General features: G+C 36.9%; 1 protein-coding gene across 1 annotated transcript in view; it reads right to left on the reverse strand.

Moving 5' to 3' along the window:
• ITSN2 (intersectin 2) overlaps positions 1-22,479 on the reverse strand; it is a 123,130-nt gene that overhangs the window by 95,658 nt on the left and 4,993 nt on the right. The window contains exon 2 of the mRNA XM_036263503.1: positions 4,643-4,706. Within this exon, the coding sequence (XP_036119396.1) occupies positions 4,643-4,673 (31 nt within the window). The 5' untranslated portion in view covers positions 4,674-4,706. The remainder of the gene's footprint in view (positions 1-4,642; positions 4,707-22,479) is intronic.

A 22,479-nucleotide genomic window follows, 5' to 3' on the forward strand; every position in this document is an offset into this window, starting at 1 on the left:
TGCCCACTATAATTCAAAACACTAAGATGAATTTGATATAACAAATACTTAGAAGGAGACTATACTTTGGGTAGTACAATGCAATACAATATACAGATGATGTTTTGTAGAATTGTATACCTGAAACCTACATTATTTTATTAACCAATGGCACCCCAATAAATTCAATAATAAAATATATATATTTAGAGCCAAAGAAACACATTCTTTCATGTAATGACTGTTAGCCTTAAGCACTGTATTACTAAGCCAAGGTCACAGTCTTTACTCTGTACACACACAAAAATTTATTAGCCCTAAATGACTGGATGTTTTTATTAAAAAATATTTTTTTCTTTATTAATGATTCTTTAGAGAAATAGAAACATCGATGTGAGAGAGACACATCGATCAGCTGCCTCCTGCACACCCCCCACCAGGGATCAAGCCTGCAACCCTGGGCATGTGCCCTTATCAGGAATCAAACCGGGACCTCTCCGTCCATGGGATGATGCTCAATCCACTGAGCACACTGGCCAGGGTGATTGGATTTTTAATCTATAAACATCCTCTCTTAAAGATAAGTTTTTAAATCAGATTTAAAGATAAAGACAGATCTACTGAAAAACTAAAAACCTAAAATAGTAAACCTACATACTTTCTAAATAAATACCACATTCACAGTAAAAAACAAACAAAACCTACTTGGTTTATCAGTTTATTATAAAATAAATAAATTAACCTGTTACGATTCCTGTGACTTGGAAGGCAAGCAGTGTGGCTATAGACCAATTGACTACTATATGACTATGGAAAAATGATCACAGTGAAATATGACAACAAATAGTGACAAAGATGGAAGCAGCTCACCTTTCTTGAGCCCTGACTATCCTTCAAGTACTTTATATGCAGTAACTCACTGACTCCTACCATTACCTTATTGATCAGGTAATATCAGTATCCTCAATTTACAGGGTGAGAAAACAAGAACCATGGTGGGGTCTGTGTCTGCACTGTCTAATACAGTAGCCACTCCATGTGTGGCTTTGAGCACTTGAAATATGCTGTGTGACTAAGGAAATTAATTTTTAATTTTATTTTTTATTAATTGAAGTTGAAATAGTCACTTGTAGCTAGTGTCTACTATAATAGACAATGCAGCTCTGTAAGAACCAAAGAAGTCTAAAAAGTCTATTAGTTTCAGGATGATAAAGCAGACATGGCAAAACTTGAAGAACACGTCAGAAGCATTTTGACAATCAGCTTGGTCTAGGGTACTTCAAAGACAAGATCCAATAGTACTGGGCATTAAAAAATTAACATAATGTACTGAAGATTTACTAGAGAAGCAAATACTGCTTTTGAAGATTTTATGCTATACATGGATGCTTCTTTCAATAAAATGTTAAACTCTAAATTGGACTTAAATTACATATACACAAGATTATGTTCAATCTTTAGCTATTTTATAAACTAAGTAGGAGGTTACCACAGTCTACATTTGCTATCAATTCTTCAGAAGTTTAAAAAAAATTCTAGCCCTGGCTGGTTTGGCTCAGCGGTTAGAGCGTTGGCCTGCGGTCCGGAGAGACCCGGGTTCGGTTCCCACTAAGGGTATGTATGTACCTCTGTTGCAGTTTGTCCCCGGCCCTGGTTGGGTCATGTGGGTAGCAACCACTCGATGTGTCCCTTTCACGTCGATGTTTCTCTCTCTCTCTCTCTCTCTCTCTCTCTCTCTCTCTCTCTCTCCCTCTCTCCCTCTCTCCCTCTCTCCCTCTCTCCCTCTCTCCCACTCTATCTGAACAAAAAAATGGAAAAATGTTCTCGGGTAAAGATAAAAAAATAAAAATAAATAAAAATTCTACCTCTATTCCTATATACTACTTCTAAATTAACTGTCCAACATTTTGGACAATTTTTTAAATAATAATTTTTTGGTTATTAAACATTTTACCTGATTCGAATGTTATTCTTTTATATATAATACAATGAACTACACAGTGATACACAAATGTTTAGGAAATGGAAGAAACAAAATGAAGAAAGACTGGGCATGCACAGTGTATCCTCACTTAACATGAATAATGGATTCTTGGACACTGTGACTTCAAGTGAAATGATGTGTAACAAAACCAATGTTACCATAGGCTAATTGATATAAATAAGAGTTAAGTCCCTATGGCATATTTCTGGTCACAAAAATGTCATCAAACTTCTAAATAAAGACCCAAAACACTTCTAACATTAAACATTGAAATAAATGTGGAGCTATATATACATTTAAGAAAAATGAATAAAAACAAGTAAGAGAATTCTTTTCCAACTGGATTATTCCAGTTCAGGGGCCCAGATGGCTGGAGCCTCTCCTGTGAGCTCAGGGCACAAGGCGGGACCCACCCTGGACAGGACACCCTTCCATTGTAGGGCCACTCACATACACCCACACTCACTCTGACTGGGGCAATTTAGACACCCAATTCACCTCACATGCACATCTTTGGGATGAGGGAAGGAACTGGAATCCCCAGGAAAAATCCACTTAAACATGGGGAGAACATGCAAACTTCACACACAGTGGTCCTGGGTAGGAATTGATTCCTCATTAACATTGTAACATTGAATGAAAGGACATTATTTGAGGACCTGCTGTACTGCTTTCTTTTATGTTCATTTTATTTATAAACCTACTTAACTTGTTGAAGTTTATAACTAAACTGTGTTTAATGCAAATTCCTTTTCAATATGCATATATGCATAATCAATGGCCACAGACATGGTGTGGCAAGGCAGGGGGGCAGGGGAGTCAATGGGAAAAAGGGGTGGGGAGGCACCTGTAATACTTTCAACAATAAAGATAAATTTTTTAAAAAGCAAATTCCTTTGTATGGAGCATAGAATTTTTCAAATTTGGGTAGAGCACATTAGTATTACAATTATTATCCTGATTCTAAACTTATGTTTATCACTCATATGGAAGAAGAAATTATTTAATTTTTAAACTTTGTCCATAGAATCAAATAATCTTTATAATCCCACATTACTTCCATAATAGGAGCAATGCTCACATTAATCCTTAAGTAAGAGTTCTGAAAAGGCAAAAAACAAACAAAACCATTATCTCAAGAACATCTTTAAATGACAGAATCCTACCACACATCAGAATTTAAATCTCATAGTCAATTCTAGTCTTAAAACTTTAGATATACAACATGTATTTTCAATGTAGTAACTGAGAATATGTTTGAAACAAGATGTAACTGATCAAATCTATTGTAACATTAAAACAGAATTGCTTTGTGAAGATGGTAGAATTATTGGTGATTCTTCTTTTTCCTAGTGTTCTTTAATATTACTATTTTCAATTTAAATGTTAAAGAACTATTGACTAGACTCACTATTTCCTTATGAACTCAGCATTTCAGATTTCTTTAGTGATTTTAAAAATATAATGCATGTTCTCAATTAATTCTAAATGACATATACAGTAACTTAATACTTATTACGGGTGGTTAATTTGTATTTGGGAAATGGATTAAAACTAGAATCAGGAAAAAAAAATCTTTAAAAACATTTTATAATTGAAACTAATTATTTTCTTTTAAAATGATTCCTATAAAACAATTATGTGTGTTGACCTACATAATTCTGTGTAAAAGGGAAAAAAAACTAATTTTTTATGTATACATACTACTAAATGAATCTTTATTGGCTTAATCAGTTTATAATCATCTCATGTTATCAAAAACACCTTTAACATTCTTCAGCTTATGGCACTCTGCTTTTTGTCCTCCAGTTTTATACATTAAACACAATATGGCTTTAAGTTATTATTTTTTTAAATTTTTCTTTATTGATTTTAGAGAGAGAGGAAGGAAGAGGGAGAGAGATAGAGACATCTATGAAAGAGAATAATGACTGGCTGCCTCGTGCATGCCCCCCACTAGGGATTGGGCCCACAACCTGGGCATGTCCCCTGACAGGAAATCGAACTGGCAACTTCTTGGTACGCTCAACCACTGAGCCACACCAGCTGGGCAGCTTTAAGTTATTCTTAACTGTTTAAAGCAAGCACGCATTCCAGATGATACAGCAGAACATGCTTACACTGAATTGCAGAATTTCCTGCAAAATATTCTAACAGAAGATCTATGCAGTATTTTGAAATAAACTGCCCAAACATTTTATTTTTTAAAAAATGTTTTTATTGATTTTTTTAGAGAGGAAGGAAGGGGGGCGGGGAGAGAGAGAAACATCAATGTGAGAGAGATACATCAATCGGCTGCCTCCTACATGCCCCTTACTAGGGATCAAGCCCAAAACCTGGACCTCTCAGTCCATGGACCATGCTCAATCCACTGAACCACACTGGCCAGGCCCAAATATATATATATATATTTTTTTTTTTGGTACGTGCCCCTAGCTGCTAGGGCCTAGCGGGAACTGAACCCAGGACTCTCTGGTCCACAGGCTGATGCTCCAACCACTGAGCCAAACCGGCCAGGGTCAGGCCCAAATATTTTCAAAAAGAATATTTTAAGTTCTGCATTTATATGCTTAAAGAAAAATATCACAAAATAATATTTTCTAACCTCTATCCCCCCACCCCACCAACAAAAAACAAACCATAACTTCTTTATCTTCCTACAAGCACAAAGCTGCTTACCATTCACAGCTATGGGAAACTGAGCCATCATGGTCCTGAATTTTCCTTGCTAGCTCTCAGCCATCTGCAACATAAAAACATTGTGCCGTTAATAATACAAGGGCAAATCACAGCTTAGTGCACCCTCTAAGCAGTGGGAATGTCTGTTCCCTTCAGTTCACACTTCCAACAGAAAACAATGCAGAGCTTCTGCTGCTGCTGCTGAACAGGCAGAATTTTCATTTGGGGAAGGGCAGATTTGGAACAATTAAAAAAAAAAAGTCACATATTTAATAGCAAATGTTGAATAAAGAAACCCTTGGCATGAACTAATTTTGTAGAAATTAATTTAGGAAATTGGGAAGTTATTATAACTAGGCAAGAATTTATTTCAGAGAAATCAACTGTAAAAATTAAATGTAAATAACAATGAAATCCACAACACTTTTCTTTAAAAAAAAAAAAACCCTCAATCAAGAAAAATATCCAAAATAAATATAGCATAGCTATATAATCAAGTTCCACGGGTATATAAAAATGGTCTAGAAGTAATTATTAAAACATATATGTTTTATTTAAACATAATTAAATGTGCTGGGCAAGTGCTCTGCACCTGAAGAGAAGGAAATTTAATAGCTCTGGGTTCAAATCCCAACTCTACTATTTCCCTAGCTGTAACCATGGAAGTTACTTAACCATTTTTGAGTTTCTGACTTATCTGTAAAAATACTTTGCAGGAATATTTTTTAAAGTCACATATTAAACATAACCCAGTACACTGCCTGAAACACAGTAGGTTTTCAATAAATGGCTTTCTGGGTGTCCAGGAAGGGAGAGTACAATATAATTCTGAACCCTAAATTCATTAACTTACTATGAGTAAATTAAAATTTTTTTCCTTGAAACTCAAGTTAAATTTATAGTAATGTACTTAGTAATTAAAACTATGGATTATAACATTGTAGGAATACACAACTACATTAAAAGACTACTCAGTAGCTCATCTATTTACCCAAATAATTTAAATTTAATATTTTCAGAAGCCTAAGGGAAAATGCTTGTACAAGCCATCTGAACAAAGAAGGCATAAAGAGTTGCACATCATGATAGATGGTGTCACCAAAGGAGCTGGCTGATTAGCTGCCAAGAAATGGGTACAAGGTACCACATCTTAGTGAATTCAGTGTGCTCAAGGAGAAATACGACTATACAGTATAACCACCAAATGTGAATCACACAAACAAAATAACTGGTGTATATAAATCCAAAATTTATTAATCTACAACGAGAAATTTAACAGCCAAGAGAACAAACAGCAGCTTTTCTTCCTATAAAGCAACCTACCATCTACTAAACTGAGCAAAGGGACTTAATTGTGATTAGAATGCTTAATGACATCAGGCACAGGCAGTTTGATACATTTATCTACACAACAGGGATAAGCAAGAACTGGGCAAACCTCTAATAATGCTTTGGCACTGCCAACTTTACCCTGTGACTCCCAGCTTTTCCATATGTTACCCCTATATATCATACTCCTCTCAAAGTGCACCTTCTTTCTTCAGATGTTAGTAACCTTTACTGCAATGGAACTTTAAACCTGTTACACACCTTGACTTCATCTGTCACTATAGTCTTAAGTAGGAGGAAATTTCACCCACACACAAGTTGGTTTTCTTCACTTCTTTCTTAGTGGTAATATAAACCGAGGTAGGATGGTCAGGAACTCCTTAAGGAGGTATTGTGTTGAGATTTAAAGACTGAGTAAGAATTACTTATAATTGTAGTGTTAAAAACCTTGGATTTGAACCTGTGGTTGACAAGGAGTTTTAAAAGGTTTTAAGAAGAGGGAAAGAGTCAAATTTCACTTAAGAACAACCAATTGTGAAGAGAAGGGCAAGCCGAAAGCAGGGAGATCAGTCAGGAAAGAGCTGAGAACAGTACCTGGCACCTGATCTTGAACAGTGGCAGTAGAAAGAGAGAAGATGGAATGACCTAGAGAAACAATGAATGGTTTATAAAGGTAGAATCAAGGACTGTTTAGATCAAAGGATTATGGAGTTAAAAGAATCAAAGAGATGACTCCCAGAATTATTGTTGGTAGTGAGACTGGGTGAATTGTGATGTTGTCAGCTTAAAAAAAAAAAGGGAACATAGAAGAAAGTCTCATAAATCAAGTTATGACTTCAACTTCAAATATAGAAATTCTACAAACAAGCATAACATTTTTACTTCCCCAATTTTAAATCATCACACATAATGTTAAACCAAAATAAGCCATATGCCTGCAAAGATACTATTTACTTATAGAGATGCAGTAATAAGGGCCCCTATTTTATTAGGTCTCTGTAACTGAGAGAGATAATTTTAAAATGTGGGAGAAAATACTCCAAGTACTACCTGCATTGCATTTTATAGCTGCACAAAAGCATGTAAAATACCAAAATCACTTGGAGAAAAAGCACAGACTTGCAAAAGAGAAATAAGGAATAGCATCCCACAGTCAAAAAACCTTAATTAGTTAGATCATCTGGCTAGTCATCAGGTATTCTATAAATATAACAGAATGCTACATAATAGATGCTTAATAATTACAGGTATAATCCTGAAATAAAACCAAAGAATCAATCAAATAATAAAATAAACAGGGAGGGCAAATCTCTTCAGTGAAGCTGAAGGTACTGATATTACAGAACCTTCTGCACATGGTACATGGGATTTAACCACCCATGCATGCAGGTACCATATTACAACATGGATACATGGATGGATGGAACATCTGATTGACAATGATATAACATCTGAATATGGTAACATAATTTGTTGGAACCAATAAGCTTTTAAAGCATAGCATTTCATATCTATTATGTTTACATCAACTCTCTGCCCTGTTGTAGAATAAATTACCTCATGTTTAACAATTCTACTTATCTACTTGCAGAGAAATAACAATTGAAATTTTGAAAAATGCAACATGTAGACTTTACCTTTTTTTAAAGTAAAACTATTTTTCTTTATGTAATCATAACAATTACCATTTACTAATTCCTCAGCGACTATGCTCAATATTCACTGAGAATCTAATTTGCTCTAGGTTTTATACATAGAGCTTGCTTCAGACACAGAGGACCTTGTAGACTAGTCTACAGGGTATGAGATACTGTTAGACCCCTTTGGCACTAATAATCCTCACAATGTATCAGCAAGGCAGATGATACAGTACTCATTTCACAAGAAGAAACTGAAAGGATAAATTACTTGCTTAACTTCAGTAAGTGATGAAGCCAGCATGCAATACCATGGGCTCTATCTGCCTCTTCTTCTCTTAAATGGGGATAATAATTAATGATGAGTGAGTGGGTCACAGGTTCCTGCAAGCAGCAGGTCAACTTAATGTTGGTACATTTGTAGGGGAGAAGAAATACAAGCCAGCCTACATCAATCACATGTATAAGTTAGGGAGTGCTATTTCTCACCTCTAGGTAGGAAGAAAAGAGTAAGCGGCATCTCCCGAGTTACATATCTGATTCCTGCTCTGGCCATATGTGATTGAAGTCAGAATTCAACAAGCACCTCTCTACTCTTTGGAGAGGGTAACATGTAATGATGGGCAATCCTAGCAGCTTGCAGTTATCATATAATTTAATCGTTATTTAATTACCTATGGTTCTAGCATATTTACATGAAAATTTTTCTGCTCATTGTATATTAATAGAGAACTGTTATTGTTATGTTTTTAGAAACCAAGAAGCTATGTATGGTACAAAGCAGGCATAAGGTAAAGAAGACTGTTTTGATTTAATATAATCCAAATGCAATTTGGAGAATGTGGGAAATATATTCATACTAAGGTAGAGAAAAGTAGAAATGCTTGAATGGGAGTAGGAAATCCTTCTGCTACAAAGGGTCAATAATACCCAGAAGAAGAAAAATAATGTAGTCCTTATAATTAAGTAGCTCAATTAAAGTTGAATTTTTTGTTTGTGTAGAAGCACAGAATTTTAGGAGATAATTAGAGTAATTATTTAGTCCAAAACCCCCAATTTTCAAGATGTAAAAACTAAAAGATTTGTACAAGCTCATGTAGTCAGTAGCAAAACTGGACCTAGAAACCTCATCTCTTATGTCCAATGCTCTGTTTTTCAGTTTCCCAACTTCCTCGATCATATAACCTGGGACATTTACTAATTCTACAGATTCTGAGGCCTATTACTAGGAGATCGTGACTCAGAAGGTAATTATGTGAATTAGGACATGAACCTCCTAAAATGTTCTTCCTGCCTTAAGGCCTGTAAAAAATAATATAGACAGTCCCAGCTGGTGTGGCTCAGAAGTTAGAGCGTCAGCCCGCAGACCAGAGTCATGGGTTTAATTCCAGGTCAAGGGCATGGATCTTGGTTGTGGGTTTGATCCCAGCCCCAGTTGGGGTCATGCAGGAGGCAACCAATTGATGTGTCTCTCTCATATCGAAGTTTCTCCTTTTCTCTCTCTCTCCTCCCTCCCTCCCACTCCATCTAAAAAAAAAAAACAAATCAATGGAAAAATATCCTTGGGTGAGTATTAAAAATAATAAATAATAATAATTATATAAAGAGAGACACTTTAAAATGGAGCCTAAGCTGCCATCCCAGAGGAACTGCCTTACATGTCTTATGCCTCAAACCTATGGACTATTAAAACAGGGCACAATCACCTGTGGACTGGGCCTAAAGCAACACTGTGCCCCGAAGAACTGTTTGCAAATATAGCCAATAATATTGTAATAACTATATATGGTGCCAGATGATTATAAACTTATCAGGATGATAAATTACATAAATCGTAAGTTATATAAATGTCTAATCACTATGTTGTACACTTGAAAATAATGTAATATGGTATGTTACCTATAATTTAAAAATATATATATATATATATATATTTTTTTTTTTTATCCTCACCCGAGGACATTTTTTGTTCAGATAGAGTGGGAGGGAGAGAGAGGAAGAGAGAGAGAGAGAAACATCGACGTGAAAGGGACACATCGAGTGGCTGCCACCCACACGACCGACCAGGGCTGGGGACAAACTGCAACCGAGGTATGTGCCCTTAGCGGAAACTGAACCCAGGTCTCTCTAGACTGCAGGCCGATGCTCTAACTGCTGAGCCAAACTGGCCAGGGCTGTCATTTAAAATATTTTAAATTAAAACAAAAAGATAAGAAAACAGATATTATGACTACCGAATTAATGACTATGGGACTGAAAATTAAAACATTGTTTGGAACTAGCATCATTATGTTAGCTTATCTGCACCAATAGAAATATCTTCCCTCTAGCCCTGGCCGGTTTGGCTCAGTGGTTAGAACGTTAGCCCATGGACCAAAGAGTCGCGGGTTCAGTTCTGGTCAAGGTCACATGCCTCAGTTATAGTTCATCCAGGCCCTGGTCGGGGTGTGCGGGAGGCAACTAGTCTATGTGTTTCTCTCACATCGATGTTCCTCTCCCCCTTCTGCTCTATCTGAAGATAAATGGAAAAATATGCCCGGGTGAGGATTAAAAAACAAAACAAAAGAACTATTTTCTTTCTATTGATGTAATTGTTCTCCTACCCTTTCTCATAAATACCTTTGACTTTGTCTCCTAATTGGAACATTATTTGGGCTTTTACCTGAATCAATGCTTCCTGAATAGCTATTCTCTGATCTCAAAGGCTTGTTGCCTTCATTTTGGCCTTTTATTTTTTTGGTTAACAGACCCTTGCACAGAGCTATTAGTTCTTTTTTCCCACTCACTAATGTCCCTTTCCTGCTTAAATTCTTCAAATGATTACAAGTTAAAGCTCAAACTTCTTGGTATGAAATATGGCACCATTTGGAATCTCACTCCAATTTACTTTACCACATTCATGTCTAGACACTGCCTACCCCTTGATTCAGATGTCTTAAGTTTATTAGCCTTTGAAACAGTGCTTTTTTTTCCCTCTCCCCTATTCCTCTGTAAAGAGCTGTTTCCTGTTACAGTCACCACTTCCTTAACATTCTTCAATTCCCAATCCGAATGGCACGTCTTTTTTTTTTTTTTTAATTTTTTTTCTTAATTTTTTTTGAGGGAGAGATAGAAACATCGATGAGGGAGAACATGTATGGCCGCCTCATGGATGCCCCCCACTGGGTATTTGGCCCACAACCTGGGCATGTGCCCTGACTGAGAATTGAACCAGTGACCTCTTGGGAACTGCACCTTTTTAAAAATTGTTTTTAAGTTGACTTTAGAGAGAGGAAGGGGGAGAAAGACAGAGTGAGAGAAACATCGATCAGTTGCCTCCTATACACGCCCCGACTGGGGACTGAACCTGAAACCTGGGCATGTGTCCTGACCGGGAATTGAACCTGCCACCTTTTGGTGTATAGGATGATGCTCCAACCAACTGAGCCACACTGACCTGGGCTCATCTCTTCTTTGAGAGGCTTATCTGTCCTCCCAGGTCGTTTAGTCACTGTCTTGTAGGTATGTCCACATACTTATTGACCCCACAATAACTTCATCTGTCATACTGTATTTCAATTTTACATGTTTCTCATGTTTGCCTGTTTACTTGTACTGGGCAGAGACCATTTTCATTTACCGCTGTATGCCTAGTGCCTAAACCAGATCTTCCAGAGAAAATGCTCAATAAATATTTGCTGAACAAATAAATTGGTAAATGAATACCATGGTTGGGATGTTAAAAAAAAAAAAAGCAAACAAAGCAAGGGGAGCATGGAGAGAGAGACAATGTTATTATACAAAAGAAACTATTAAGAAAGCAGAACAGGCCCCAAACCTCTCCCTTGAAACTGCAGGCACCAGAGCCGTGGATTTTAGACCAAATCATCATTTGCAACATGGTACTTCTGTAACTTTTTTTTTCTTCAAAGTATACTTTTAAAGATAAAGGTTTATTTCCCATTGGATTTCGACAGCTTTATAATGGGAGGGGGAGGGAGACTTAGGTTTTTCAATTATACTTCGAATCACATTGGTTAAATGTCGGTAAGTTTAAATAAATTTGACTGAAACAAGCCAAGCAGAAAAAGACAAATACCACATGATCTCACTTATTTATGGAATATAATGCACATAACAGTGTGAGGAATAGGGTAGACCCAGAAACATGGAAGTAGGGTACAGACTGACAATCCCCAGAAGAAGGGGGGAAGGGGAGGGAAGAGATAAACCACAGAACTTATATGCATGTATGCATAACCAATGGACATGGACAACAAAGCTGGGGACAGGGCGGGGAGATGGGGAGGAGGGTGTCAATGGGGTAACAAAAAATAAAAGAAAAGAAAAAGTAGAAAGAGGTTAAAAAAACTTGACTGAAAGTCTGACATTCAAAAGCAAGATAATCAAGTTCCTGAGGGCATATCTTACAAAACTTTCTCCAGTCTCTCCTTCACTCTAGCGCTATGCACACAGAGCCAACACTCCAAACATGCTGATTAGTTGGGAAAATGTTCCTTCCTCATTAATTCCCAAGGAAATCAAGGTCAGTCCTATGAGAATGATTGGATCAAAATTACCCACTTCTTTACAGTTTCCACAATAAGATGAAATTTACGGAGCATACATATTCTCCATACCTTTCCCCCATCTATTCTTTCTTTCATTCACCTATTTATTTGTTCATCAAACATGAATAGTCACAATAATATAAGAATTTGAAGAATGCTATGAACAAGAGGGGGAGGTAAAAGGGGACATCTGTCATTGTGTAAACAATAAAAATAAGAAAAAAGGAGGAGGAGGAGGCTATGAGAACCAAGAGGATAGAACTAATACTACTGGGAGGTAAATCAAAGTATGGTACTTATCACAAAGGAGGTAACAGCTGTGTAAGAATTAACTAACTTGAGGTCAGTGGCAAAGTAAGTGGATTCTAGGTGTCCTTAGAGTGAAGACATTGTATAGGTGTGTGGACAGGCACTGTTACAAAGAAAGGAAGAGTATCTGAACCTGAGGTAAAAAGAAGGAAAGTACAACAGCTAATATAACAGCACAGCCTCTTCCATTCAGACAGTGTGATTTAAGAGTGATGTGATTTCAAAGAACTCACTTAACTTTAAGTGTTAAAAGAGAACTTAAGAAACCCCGTAGTTTCAAAACATGCTCCTTAAAGTTTTAGAAATTTCAAGCAGATACAACAGAAGTGTAGTAGAGAGGAGGAATGGAGGATTGGGAGAGGGCAGCAACTTCATTGAAAATAGCTCTGTTTTTGTGTTTCACATAGTGAGGCTTCTCTATATTTTATCTGATGATTAAAACAAAGAAGAGTTAAACAACATACTGAATTCCATCTCCATTTTAGAAACAATTAAAGAGAAACCAAAGCAATGAAGTAACTTGCCAAGATGACACAATTTAAGGAATAATTTTGAACTTCACTATATAAATCATGGAAAGCCAGTATTTAAAGCACAGTATATGTTTGAGCTAGTCACCAGAGATTGGGAATAGCTGTCATCATGTTAAAGAATGACATTATACCCACTGTATGGGAGAACATCATTGCCAATGATGTATCAGATAAGGGGTTAATTTCCAATACATATAGAGTGCTCATACAACTCCACAAAAGGAAGACAAAGAACCCAATTAAAAAATGGGCAGAGGAGCTGAATAGACACCTCTCCAAACAGGACATACAAATGGCCAAGAGACATATGAAGAAATGCTCAACATCACTAATCATCAGAGAGATGCAAATTAAAACAACAATGAGGTATCACCTCACACCTGTCAGAATGGCCGCCATCAACAAATCATCAAACAACAAGTGTTGGCGAGGGTGTGGAGAAAAGGGGACTCTAATACACTGCTGGTGGGAATGCAGACTGGTGCAGCCGCTATGGAAAACAATATGGTGCTACCTCAAAAAATTAAAAATTGAACTTCCATTTGACCCAGTGATCCCACTGCTGGGAATATACCCTAAGAAGCCTGAAACACCAATCAGGAAGAATATATGTACCCCCATGTTCATAGCAGCACTATTTACAATAGCTAAGATCTGGAAACAGCCCAAGTGTCCACCAGTAGACGAATGGATAAAAAAGCTGTGGTACACATACACAATGGAGTACTATGCAGCGGTAAGAAAGAAAGATCTCTTATCCTTTGAGACGACATGGAGGGACCTGGAAAGTATTATCCTAAGTGAAAGAAGCCAAGCAGAAAAAGACAAATACCACATGATCTCACTTATATACGGAATATAATGAACATAACAGTCTGAGGAATACAGTAGACCCAGACACATGGAAGTAGGGCACAGACTGACATCCCTCAGAAGAGGGGATGGGGGGTGGGGGGGTGGGAAGAGATAAACCACAGAACTTATATGCATGTATGCATGACCAATGGACATGGACAACTAAGCCGGGGACAGGGTGGAGGGGGGGTGGGGTGGGGGGTGCCAATGGGGTAAAAAGGTAAAATATCTGTAACAAAAAAATAAATAATTCATTTAAAAATAAATAAATAAAATATTTTAAAAGTCAAAAAAAAAAGAACAAAATAAATAAGCTTTACAATGTGTGTAGTGATAGATTTATGAGAACATCAATGAAAAAATTAAAATGACATAATATGAACAGCAAAAAAAAAAAAGAATGACATTATCCAGGGAAAGCATATATAAGAAACAAGGGAAGAACTTGGTCTTCTAAAGGCAGAGGAAAAGAATTCTGACAAATAGTGTGGGAAATGAACTGGATTTGAGTGTTGTTGAGACAGAGGCACTAGTTATAAAGTATATGGCATAATCCAGGTGGTGAGAATTTGAACTTGAGCAATAAAGAATAGGCATTTCAGAGTTGGAATGAACAGAACTTTCTGATCAGCCTAATGCAAAAGATGAAAGAAGAGCATCACAGATGAGGTTCTAACTTGGATAACTGTAGAACAGTAACATTAACCAAGACGGAAGCGCTAAGAAAATAGAGATTTGGATATTAGAGTTGGGGAGTGAGCAACACAATGTTTATTTTTAGCATACCTGATCTATGTACCTACAAAGGCATCCAGGTGAAGATGTCCAAAAGAAAGTAAAATTTCTGTTCAAGCTAGAGACTCAGATTTGGTAGTCATCAGAGACTGGGAATAGTTGTAATCACGTCAGTGAATGACAGTATCCATGGAAAGCAGAAGAGAGAAATAAGAAGAGAACAATCAGAACAGAGGTTGAGAAAAAGGTGAGACATCAGGATACAGAGCTAAGAAAAGCATTTTAAGGAGATGATGGTCATAACTGCCAAATAGCATAAAAGTCAAGACTAAGCCATTAGTTTTGGCAATCTGTTGTGAGTACAGTATTAGCACAGTGAACTGGCTGTAAAAGTCTAATTGAAGTAGGTAAGGCAATAAATGGGAGGTGAAGTGTAGGTGATTGAAGAAATATGTTGTTAAGGAAAGGGGAAGAAAGGGTGAGAGGAGAGATAAGAGGCCTCAGGAAAGAGTCAAGGTTAATAAGACTTTATACTTTTTAGATGGGAGGACAAACTATTTTTAGAGGAAGAGAGAGAGATTTAATTTCCAAAAGAGAAAAAGAAAGGAGTTTACCTAATGAAAGTTAGGGTCCCAAGAAAGTCAAGTAGACAGTGCTAGAGTATAAAGGTAGAACCTGTACATAACATTTCTGGCTCTGGGAATAAACGACAGAAAAGGCAGTAAGGATGAATAAAGATATATGTAAGTTTGAATGCAGAAGAAAAAGGAGTTGAGAAAGTATCGCTTTTCTTTGCAACCCTTCCTTCTCTTTCTTCCTTGGGCCCACACAACAGTCCAAAGGCAGGGCTGAAAACAGACTCTGTGATCTCCTGGGACCTCATCTTTTAACCCAATAGCTAGTATGACCCAGAGCCTTGCCCTTGTCAATTTTTTAGTCTATTATGAACAACATTAAATAATACACCTGTATTACCCAAAATATTAAACTGAAATACCAATCTCAAATCCAGCCATGCTATATCCAATCTTAAAAATCACAGAGGAAAAATATACTCCTCCACACACATCCTACCATAGAGGCCTAAGGAGACTGACATCCAAACTGATGCCACACCCCAACAGGTGCAAGCTGCAAGCTTCCATCTGTGACTGGTATTTTTCAATCTCAACCAAAACATGAACAGAACAAGAGTAGAGGAAAGAAAATCCAACTAATAGTGAATGAACAGAAAAACATTCACCCATTTCTATTCTATTAGGCCAAGTTAAAGTTATTTTTTAAAATATCAACACATTTCAATTTCTGTAAGTGTTCATAGCAATATTATTTATTTATTTATTTATTTATTTATTTATTTATTTATTTATTTATTTTAAAGAGAGGAAGGGAGAGGGGGAGAGAGAGAGAGAAACATTAATTAGAGAGAATATCAACTGGCCACCTCCCACATGCCCCCCACTGGGGATTGGACCCACAACCTGGGCATGTGTCCTGACTGGGAATTAAACTGGTGACCTCTTGGTGCATGGGTCAATGCTCAACCACTGTGCCTCAATGGCCAGGCAGTATTATTCATAATAGCCAAAAAGTGGAAACCCAAATGTACATCAACTGATAAATGGTTAAACAAAATGTGTCACCTCCATACAGAAGATTTGGCCTGTAAAAGGAATGAGTTACTGATACATGCTACAATATGAATGCATCCTAAAAACATCTCATCATCAACCCCCCCCCACACACACATATTGCATGTTCCCATTCCAATGAAATGTCCCGAATAGGCAAATTCAGAGACAGAAAGTTGATTAGTGGTTTCCTAGAACTAGGGGTGTTGGAGGGAAATGGAGAGTGGCTATTAATGGGTATGGAGCGTTCTTTTTGAGATGAAATGTTTTAAATGTAGATAGTGGTGATGGTTATACAATTCTGTGAATATTCTAAAACCACAAAATTATAAAACTGTAAACTTTAAAAGGTTGAATTTAGCTCTGGCTGGTTTTGCTCAGTGGTTAAAGCGTCGACCCACGGAGCAGAGAGGCCTGGGTTCGGTTCCCGCTAAGGGCACATACCTCGTTTGCAGTTTGTCCGCGGCCCCGGTTGGGGTCGTGTTGGTGGCAGTCACTCGATGTGTCTCTCTCTCTTAGGTCGATGTTTCTCTCTCTCTCTTTCTCCCTCTCTCCCTCCTGCTCTATCTGAAGATAAAAATACAAAAAAGTGTCCTCGGGTGAGGATAAAAAATAAAAAAATAAAAATAAAATAAAAGGCTGAATTTAATGGTATATGAATTATTTTCAATAAAGCGGTCTAATCTCCTTCACATGGCATACAAGATGTTTTAGGGTCTGTCCATGCCTACTTTAACAGCATTAGAATACCTTCCTTCCACCTCTGCCCCATCTTATCATTCTAATGTTCCCTGTGAACCTATGGAATTCCTTCTCAGTGACATTTTGACCTACAAAAGCTTCCTTTGCCTCATTCCTACTTCAACTTGTATTTTTCTCCATTGAACTACTTATCACCTAGTATTCTAACATTTGTTTTTATGCCTGCCCACCTCTATTAGACTGTGCGCTCCTGTGAATGTCTCTTTATCTTCATATACCTAGAGCCCAGCCAGGCACTAAGATATCCTTTAATAAACACAAACCCTTTGACTCCGAGGGATTAGCATTCTTTCTATTGCAATGAAGAAAAGCAGGCTGATAGACTGGAATGTGAATTTTGAAAACAAGTCAGCCAACTTGAGTTTGAATCCCAGTGTAATTACTCCTTAGCCTTGAGAACTTCCACATGATGTATCTTTAATTTCCTACCTATACATGTGGATAGTTGTACCTAAATGCCAGGTTGTTTTAAGGCTTAAATATCATGTATGTAAAGCATCTGGCACATAGAAGGTGTTCATAAAAGACGGCTTTTACTGTTGTCATAATTAGCTAGGTATTAATACTAATAATAGAAAGAGAGCAAAAGGGAGGCCAGACATTATAAGCATGGTCATCTAGGCAACTTCACCAGGAAACTACAGCTTCACACTCCGCATGGAAACACTGGTCTATTCCCTGCAGATCACTGAGGGAAGGGATTGAACCTAATGGGAGATGGGTACATGCACAGTGAAGTCGGGATAAGGTAGGGAAAGTGCTTGCCTGTCGGTCTAACCTGGGGAAAAGATGACTGGCTAGAAGGGTGAACCCCAATACAAGCCTGTGAAAATTTGGGAATACATAATTCCCAGACAAAGAGTTCTGTCTCTTGTTTGGCTGTTGCACTTACTCTTTCATGCTCTGTGACCCGCACTTGCCCACCATGTGGCCTTAGAAGCCACATAGCCCATGGCCATGCAGACCCCACATGCAATGGACTGCAGCAGGGAACACAAGCTAAGCTAGCCAGATGATGGACTGGACTGTGCTTTAATATTGAGCAAAGACTCTGGGTAGTGGCCTTAATTCTTGCCCTACTGAAGACATTATTGGACTTTTTCCATGGCGGGACAAAGGGAAGTGTACAACATTGTAAACTCAGGTATTTAATTCCACAGAACTAAAGATCACTCATCCTCCCCTGTGAGTCTCAGGAAATTCCTTTCCTTGTGACGCTACAAGAACTCCACTTCCACCAGTAACAGGTAGGGACCCAGAGGGCACACCACCAATAACCTTACTACTATTATTTCAACATTATTGTCAACTACAACAGTCAACTTAATTTCATTGAGTTGGTACAGCTACAGTTGTACAGATTACTGATAAAAAGGATGTATTTTTCTTCACTATTTGAGAAAAGGGTTACTATTATTTCTACCTAAAGGCTTAGGGCCCCAAATCCACACAGCATGTCAAGACTTAAAAGCTTTAAAGAAGATAACTCTTTTATATAAACTAGTTCTATAACTTTGCATCTTCAATTTAAGATGTTTAAATATAAATATAAGTTTGGACTTTTACAAACATTAAGTTTGGCTTACAAAGAATCAGCTAATCAACCTAGAGGGCATAAAAGAACAGAAATGGTAAACTAACACTGAAGTAGTTAGTACTCCAATTATATTGAAAATTTAAATTAAACCAATTTTAGAAGAATTAGTCAACAACTCTGAACAAAACAATTTACCCACACAAAGGGGAGAAAACACCTAAGAATAAATAGCTTGTGATTCAGCTGTCACTGCTGTAAGGAAGGTTGGGGGGAGCTGCCTATTTGGTCTACTCTGTCTCATATTAGGACTAAATATTTTTTTTATTTTTTTATTTTTATTGATTTTAGAGAGATTGGAATGGAGAGGGAGAGAGAGATAGAAATATAAATGAGAAAGAACATCAATTGGCTGCTTCCTGCATGCTCCCCACTGGGAATTTGGCCTGGGCACGTGCCCTGACTGGAAATCGAACCAGTGACTTCTTGGTGCAGGGATCAATGCTCAACCACTGAGCCACACCAGCTGGGCAGGACTAAATATTAAAGCAAAAGTATTTACTTGACTTAAATAAGAAGTACAGAGGTAAAAAAAAAAAAAAAATTCATATAGATGCTTCACCTTCAAGTAAAATATCATCTCTTTGGAACAATCATAACTTTTCAAGTGTTGAAACTATTTAAGAAAACACAAAGAAAATATAAACAGATTCAACTAGATAAATATTTTAAACTTCTGTTGAAAATAAAATTCAAAAGTAAACAAACAAGGATAGTCAATATTTTTAATGTACTGAGAGATAGTAAAATAGATAATAAAAACACTAAGACCTCAAATAAATAGACACTTTTCCAAAGAGGAAATAAAACTGGCTAATACATGTTAACATCACTAATCAAAAAAATGCAAATAAAGTTTTGTTTTGTTTCTCCTTATAAATAGATTTTTTTAAAAAACAAGCCTCGCTCTGGCCGGTTTGGCTCTGCAGCTAGAGCATCGGCTGTGGACCAAAGAGTCTCAGGTTCAGTTCTGGTCAAGGGCACATACGTCGGTTGTGGTTCGTCTCGGCCCTGGTCTGGGTCATGTGGGAGGCAAACAGTCAATGTGTCCCCCTCTCTCTCTTTCTCTCTTCCTCCCTCCCTCCCTCCCACTCTATCTGATGATAAAAGGAAAAATATCCTTGGGTGAGGATATAAAAAAAAAAAAAAAAGCTTTGGCTAATTCTGGGCTTCAAAGGTGAGAGGAAATGAGTGCTGCAGATATAGCTAATGGGAGTGCAAATTAGTATAGCTCTTCAGAAGGCAATGCAAAAATATATAGAACCTGCCAATGTTCATATCCTATAAGCCAGTAATTTCACTTCTGGGAATTTGTCATAGGGAAATAATAATAAATGTGAAAAATGCCTTACTTATAAAGATATTCATTATAGTTATTGTTTATTATAGAAAAAATTGGAAATGAGAGTCCAACAATGGGGGAATGAACTGAGCTAAGTATTATGCTGGCACTTATATTAATATGTGAATTATATTTCAATAAACCTATTTTTTTTAAAGTTCAGCTAGACCATGTAATAACATGGAAACTGGTTATGTTCTTATAATTTAAAGTGTATGATATAATATAAATATGTACTTATCATTATAAAAATAATAACAGCATCCAAGAATCACTAAGACTCACCAAATGTCAAGACCTACACTCAGGTCTTTACATGTTACCATTGTTTTCATCATTATCAGGGACATCCTAGAAGGGTCAAAGGCCCAAGGTCCCTCAGTAACTATGAGGCTGGCCCAAGACAAATAACATTTTAAAGGAGCTCTCACTATAAAAATTTTCATAGTGCCCTTGAAAATGTTAACAGTGTTTTTTAAATTGAATTTTAATTATTTCAGAAAAGAAAGGAACAGTGCCCCGACCTGCCCGCTCTCTCCAAGCACAGCCCAGAGCAGCCACCCTAGATAACCTAACCAAAAGAAGGGCCTGATTATTACTGTTACATTTATGGTGGATTTATTATGAGAGGGTCACACTAAACATACATTATCTCTTCATCCTCTTAACAACCCTATGGATAAAAATTATTATGAAATCTCTCTCTCTTTTTTTTTTATCCTCACCCAAGGATATTTTTGCATTCATCTTCAGACAGAGGGGGAGGAAGAGAGAGAGAGAAATATCAATATGAGAGAGACACACTGAGTGGTTGCCACCCACATAACCCCAACCACTGAGCCAAAGTGGCCAGGACAAAATCTCTACTTTTTAAAGAAAACTGAAGCTTAGTGAGATTGTTATACTCACAAAGCTAATAAAAGGCTAAGCTGGAACTAAAATATCAATCAGACAGCAAAAGCCAGGATTCTAGCTACAATATTGTATTGTAAAACATGTACAATAATATATATGTAATAAACAAAATGAAAAGACAGGTAGGTAGGAGACATCAAAGTGTGATGGTCATTGGTTATTGGACTTAGAATGACTTTTTCCTCCTCTTTTTTTTTTCTACTTTACAAAGTTTCTTCAATCAGTTTGTATTATTTTCATAATGAAAACAATTAAGTTACATAATGAGAAATAAAGTTAAATTTAAAGAGAAAGGGGATTTGGAAAAATATTTACTGTAAATGACAAATAAATTATCTTGTTAATATATATATATAAAGCTCACCCATTCTTTTTAAGGATGAACAGTCAGTATACCTCAAAATTAAATTAGTAAATTAAGAGAATGTCTTTTATAATCTGAGAAGAACAGAAATATAATGAAGGCTGGAGAGGAAAAGGAGTTGGGTTGTTAACAGTCAGGGAAAGATGTTAATGGAACCTTAAGTCTCCAAAGACTAAAGCTTCAGGGTTTATTGTCTCCCCTAAGGCTTCTAGTGTGTCCACCCCATCAATTTTCCAAACTTCCCTGGGCTTTTTAAAATCTTACCAAGATTACATCAGGACTCTCCGACTTCCTCCATTACACTGGAAAAAGGGGAAAGTCAGATGAGAAATTGAGCCCTGTTTCACAGGAGAAGAGATCTAGGAGGAAAATTAAAATATTCTGAACACTAGAAAAGGTATACTGGGGTGAAAAGGGGATTTATTTCATTCAGGGTTTTCCCAGAGGCAAGATTAATAATCCTCAAAACCACTCTGAATAACATGCTGTTCCCAGAATGGGAAATTTCCACATCTGTTTTCACTCAATTTTAGTCTCTGGGCCCCTCCCTTTCTTCTCCTTCCTTCCCCACTGCCCTTCAAAGCCCAGTTCCAATGTTACTTCCTCTGTGCAAGTTTCTCTATTTTACTATATACTTGGAAGATTGGGTCTCTTCTTGTTATCACCAACAACTCCATGCACACCTTTAATTCAAATCGACAAATATTTATCGAGTCATCAGATGGGAACACCTGTATAAAATGTATTAGAGCAGAGAATATAGAAGAGGAGTTAGACCAAAACTTAGAATTCTGTAGGGTTATAGGTATGAAGGGCAGAAGATGGGCACCTAACTTTGCCTTAGGCAACTAGAAAGTTGTTAGCTGAGCAACCCCAGAGGAAATTACTCCTGAACTGAGGAATAAACAACCAAAAAAATAGGTATAAACTAGCAGGCTAGGAAGAGAAAGAAGATTTTTAAGAATTGAGAGCAGAAATGGGCAAACAGGAAAAAGCTGTTTGAGAATTTAAAAGACAACATCAGAGGACTTTGTAAATGAGCTAATAATAGCACCTACCTCATAGGGATGTGGCAAAAATTAAATGAGTTAATACACATAATGAGTTAAAATAGTGCTATACATAGGAGTTACTATAAAAATCTATAAACAAAACTAAGAAATTTGGAAAAAAATTTATACCTATAAGGCAAAGAATTACTATTCTTAAACATTTTTAAAAATTGACTTTGGTGGAGAGAGAAAGAGACATAGATCTGTTGCCTCCCATGTGCACCCCAAC

Source organism: Molossus molossus, unplaced genomic scaffold (assembly GCF_014108415.1).
Source record: "Molossus molossus isolate mMolMol1 unplaced genomic scaffold, mMolMol1.p scaffold_m16_p_15, whole genome shotgun sequence".
NCBI lineage: Eukaryota > Metazoa > Chordata > Mammalia > Chiroptera > Molossidae > Molossus > Molossus molossus.